At 38.0% G+C, this 5418-nt stretch overlaps 1 protein-coding gene across 3 annotated transcripts in view; it reads left to right on the top strand.

Moving 5' to 3' along the window:
• Positions 1-5418, top strand: part of LOC106518334 (eukaryotic translation initiation factor 4 gamma 3) — a 57276-nt gene that overhangs the window by 22013 nt on the left and 29845 nt on the right. For 2 of the 3 annotated variants that reach the window (XM_014009588.1, XM_014009587.1), the window contains exons 4-6: positions 944-1036; positions 1925-1957; positions 5292-5312. In XM_014009588.1, the coding sequence (XP_013865042.1) occupies positions 944-1036; positions 1925-1957; positions 5292-5312 (147 nt within the window). The remainder of the gene's footprint in view (positions 1-943; positions 1037-1924; positions 1958-5291; positions 5313-5418) is intronic. The other variant, XM_014009589.1, reaches the window with a different exon arrangement.

Below are 5418 nucleotides of genomic sequence, written 5' to 3'. Positions count from 1 at the left end.
ATGTAAGATTTTTTTTCTTTCTGCTGCCTTTCATTTTATTTGTGATTTGCATTTATTTATATTGAATATAGAATTTATGTTTTTTGTTTCTTTAAAGAAATGAATAAACTTTATAAAAAAATCTGGGATCAGATTGGGATTTGAAAGACGGTTAAAGTTTTGGAAGGATTAAGCTATCTTTTAGTGCTTTGGAAACTAGATYCGTACACAAATATTAGAAGAGTACGCAAAGATAAGATAGGTCAAATATAAAAAAYGGGAGAGACAAAAGAGGAATAAATCATTAACTACTCACTGTTCTTCTTTAGTGAGGTCATTTTATTCATCCTTTAGACAACCTCCTTACTATTTTGAATTTTTTAAATTTCATTCGAGGAATCTCCGAGTCAAACACCTTCAAACAGTGACGCTGCTGTATTGCTGGCATCGGGAAGCATCATGCTGCGCTGACTTACAGACATGATGACACCATGACTCAGCGTTTTTAGAAGTATGTGACTGTGCTTGTGAGGAATCTAGTTGTTCCTCTTCATCATTGTAGCCTACTGGCTCACAGCCTCACCCCAAAGCAGCTCGAGTCACTTGCCAGCCTTCTAAAAATAGCCGTGTCAGCCAGGACAAACTTCAGTCATCGTAATGACAGCAGCAGCAGAAGCTTAAAGAAACATGGAAAATCTGCTTAAACCCTCCTCTGCCACACGAGATGAAGAATAAAGGAACATGGGATTTGCGGTGCTTGAGGGTACCAATTATCGTTGGAGTACATAAACCCCACTTTCTCCCATCAGCACTCAGCATAAGTTAGCGCTGTTGTGTTTTGTTCTAAAATGTGTGTCCTGTACAGTGTGAAATCTCTTTATTGACTGCAGTACATTTTCCAGTCACTTCAACAAACTCCTCTTTTATATGTCTCTGCTTTATTTTTTATTTTTTATTTTGACAGTCTCCCTACAACCCTGGGCAAAACGCTGGTTCCGCTCCTTTAGTGTATTCTGCCCAAACACAGCCAATGAATGCACAGCCACAGAGCCGCCCGGTGAGTTTCTCTCCATTTTCTAGATTTTCAGCGAACTTTACAAGTTTCTGTGCTTCCTTTTAGTGACTGTTTTTTGAAAACAGAAAGGTGACGAAATAAACAAAACCAAGAAGGCCGGGAAGAACTGATCTTGATTTTGCAGACACTAATCATAAACTAATAATAAACAAGATAATTTGCTCAATATAAAGAGCATTTGCCTGCTGAAAGAAGAGTTCTTGTCATTCATCGTTTGGCAGATTTGGTCACATGCCGTCTCAGTGGTGGTTACATAGAAATGAAGAACTCTAGGAATGTTAAATGTTACGTGCCTCACCGGCACGATGAAAAGGAAACCACATCAGTGTTACAATTCTTTTCACTCTTTTCACTGTAGTTTGACTATTTTTAATTATTTATTTGTTTAATTTTGAGCTGAAGTGTTTCAGATTGGCCAAATTCCTAAAACCTTTAAGAATATCTCTTTATGAAAGGCCAATGGAAAAGATGTGATGTCTTTAAATGACTCATAAATCAACCGACTCTTGCTGAGAATCCATCAGGTGTGTTAAGCCAATCTGCCTACCTCCCAAACTAAAACAGATTTTAATTTAATAGAAAGGAATTTAAAACCATGAACGTTTCACATGTTTTCAGAATTTAGGAATTATCCTTTTAGCACAAAAAGCTGGATTAATGTCTAAATTACATGTTCTGCCTGAAGACTGGTCCCGCATCATGTGCCGTTTCTGTAAAAGTTTTGTTGTGTTGCCGTTTGTGTTTTTTCAAGCGTCTGCCTCCATCGCTTGTTTTATGCCGTAACTGTGTCTCTCCTGTGCTCTCTGTCCTCCCCGCTTTGCCATCACTGCTTCAATCTCCCCACTGGACCTCTCCTCCCTCCCCCACCAGTTTGCTACGGGCCCGCGACCGACCCACCATCAGGTAATTTGCCCCCGCTGAACGCCCCTCCTGCTCCTCCTTTTGCATCATCAAAATCAAAGCTTTTTACTGGATCTTGTTACAGAAAAAAAAGGCTTTTGTGGGGAGTTTTACTATTGCTTAATTTATTTATTTATTTATTTATACAAGAAAATCTCTTGAGACTCATTGTCTCGTTACAAGAGAGACCTGTTAAAATCTCAGATTTAAAAGGTTTCAAGTGTCGTTGAAATTATTTAAATTTTCATGAGGTGTTCTTGAATTGCAGATTTTTCAGATATCTAAGACAGTGTGTTTGATATTTAAATTCAATTCARTTCAAAAATACTTTATTGATCCCAAAGGGAAATTAAATCCCGTAGTTCATTTAATTTAATTTAAACATTTTCATGCTTTTGAGCTAATTGGGCTTGTAGTATTGAGTGAAGTTGCAGCACTTTTTGCGTTTCTGTAATTAAGCAAAACATCTTACGTTTTGGTCTCTTGTTACTCCGAGAGTTCAGCAGTACTGCATCTACTTTTTACTTTTGGATGGAAATCTTAGATTCTCATTTAATTGTTGTGTAAAACAGCTCTGTGAGCTGAGCTCAGGTTTTCTGTGCCCTCTGCGGCCTTGATTAAAAAATGGTATTCAAGCAAGAAATCCATTTTAGATACCAGATAAGAGTTGGTTCTCATGTCTGACATCAAATCAGCGCTCTGAAAGATGGAAAACTATTGTTCGAAATTCAGTTAAAGGTTTATTTTTTACAGCATTATATATTTGTAGATGAATGTGGAAGTACTTCTGGGCCCTTTTTAAATCAGTTAAATGCATCAATATACAGTACTCTTAGTTACCTCTATCCACAGTAAGGTATTTATTATTTGCTTGATTGGTCATTTAATGAACATTTTGGAGATATTTGGAGTATACGTTCGTCTCCAGACACCCCTCTGGTATTGTTTTGTTGCAGTCTACACAACAGTTTGTTTTAAGAATGAAGCAGTAAGAACAGCTGAGCTTGTTTCATCATTTGTTAGCTATGCCACAGAAACTGCAAAGATAAAGTCTGGCTTTGCTCAATGTTATTACTTCATGGACACTTTTAGGGACAATATTCAACCAAAGCTTCTGTAAGTATCAGCAAATGATTTAAGGCCAGCCATGGATAAATATACTTAGGCCCTGCTTAGTTATTCAGACTGATATTTATATCTATTCTACTTGATTTAAAACTTAGCAGATGTTTCTTTTAAGAAAGGATACTTTGTAGATTGAATTTTCTGTTTTTTTCTTTTGTTGTTTTTGCATTGTTTCTTTGTAAATTATGATATCACATCGATCACATACTTCACTTGTAATTTTTATTTTAAAAGTCTTCTGTTTAAAAAAAATCTCGCCCGAGTTTCTCCGTTGATTGTTGGTGCTGATTGTGTCTCACGAGAAACAGAAAACGAGTGGCAATCACAACTTGTTCTGCAGAGTGAAAAGAAATGTTTGGTGTTCAGGTTGAACATTTCGAAGAACAGCTAAGATTGATTACATGCTGACTGGCCTCAGTGTCCCGGTGTCTGCGTTCCTGGCTGACACTTGTGTAAATTAGGAACCAGAGTGGGTTAAGACATTTGACACTCAGAACAAACATCATAAGAGTTTGAAGGGCATGTTAATGTCTTTATGTTTGTCAGGTCAGTATTTATGATAATGCTAATGTGTTACCCCGTGGATGCTTGGAGTCTAACATGTCTTGGTTTTGACATTCAGTTCATGTAGCTTCCACGCTGTTTGATTCATACCGTGACAATTCACACAGCTGCCCGCCACGAGATTGACATGTTGCTTCAGTCCCTGCTCCTCAAGATCAGCCTGGAGTAACCTGGTGTCTGACATCCTCACCTTCTGGATGCTTCTGTGTGGACACATTTTAAACAGACTAATAATAGTACTGTGTCAAAGTGTAGCGGGTGTGTTGGCGAGCGATAGCACGGATACGCACGCTGGAGCGCATGCTCTGGCTGTCACAAACTGGCTCTGAGATTTCTCATGTCACCGCGGAAGTAGAATCGGAAAGCAGATGAAGCTGAACAGTGGCCCTTTATGCTCATGAAGAAAACTGCTATTGTCCTGCTGGAATAAGCTCAGCGCACAGAAGAAGACGCGTTAGGATGAGAAAATCGATTTGGCTGTAATCATTTCGTCCCCAGTTACGAATCGGCTTAAAGACGACTTCATTGGTTTTGAAGTGCGGTTTGTTTAAGGCCAGAAAAGATTTACCACTTAAACAACCAGCCACTGTTTTCTCTGCTTTTCTTTAATAACTTTCTCTAATAATCTAAAATGTAGTTGTGAGTAGGACTTTTTTGTAAGACTTAAGTAAAACTCTCACATTTTGTCACCATTTTTACTTGAACTTGCAGAGCTTAATGAGAGCATATTTTTTTATTACAAAGGCAAAAACTAGCTCATTTTGTTGTCTGTTCTTGTGTTAGGTTGGGTAAACTTTAACTCACAAATACAGAAAGAAAGTTTAGGGTTAAGTTTAACAAATCTTTTTCTTTAATAAATCTACTAAGTTAAATTGTAAGTCTGGAAGAAATTGGCATCAATCACCAATAAATTACACAATAAAGCGTCAAATTTTGCATTTTGCAGATTTGATCTGCTCGATTTACAAAATATTACCTCTGACATAAACTGCACTGCACTTCGGAATGAGCATGTTTATTTGTTTATCGGAGGTTTAATATTACTCATGTCAGTGAAGGTTCCCCTCTAACACCCTTTAAAACAAATCACCCTCAATAACTTTTAAATGTTATTACCTTTATGAAAGGCTACACAGCAGCTACCCTGAGAGCTCAGAACTACGCACCAGTTGATAGGAAAATACTGGAAAGGTGATTCATTTTTCAAGTGTTTCGATTGTCCTTGTTTGCAGTTTATTCACGCTCCTCTGCTGAACGGAGCAGGTTTGAGCTGAATTAACTTAACAGCCAACCTAAAAGAGCAGAATGTCAAAACCAAGTTTGTTTTTCAGCCATATCATTTCCATAAATGTTCCTGCCTGACGATTTGCAGTTAGTAGCAATGTGCAAAAAACTGTTCTGACATTCAGTGAGTGTAACTTTATTTAAAGTTAAAGTTGACACGACCAAACTGAAGTCACCACCTCAGTAATCGTCATTGTGGGATCATCTTCTGTTGAAAGCAAATCAAAGCGGCTCTGATGCCGTCTCCTGTGTTATTTGGAAGGAAGCTTTTTGTTTCCTGTATACGTGTGTGTGTGGATGTTTTAAATCTCACCAGTTTGTCCTCCCACTGGCTTTTCTCTCTTTACTGCTTTCAATACCCCAGGGAGGATTCAGGCCCATCCAGGTAAAATTAACTTACCTCAGTGTAAAGTCTCTGCAGAGATGCATGGCATGACAAGGATCGTCCTGAAATGATCCTGTTCTTTGTAACTTACAACCCTGTGCACCCC

The sequence above is a fragment of the Austrofundulus limnaeus genome, unplaced genomic scaffold (genome assembly GCF_001266775.1).
Source record: "Austrofundulus limnaeus strain Quisiro unplaced genomic scaffold, Austrofundulus_limnaeus-1.0 Scaffold59, whole genome shotgun sequence".
Lineage (NCBI taxonomy): Eukaryota > Metazoa > Chordata > Actinopteri > Cyprinodontiformes > Rivulidae > Austrofundulus > Austrofundulus limnaeus.
This window is presented reverse-complemented; position numbering and strand designations above follow the sequence as displayed.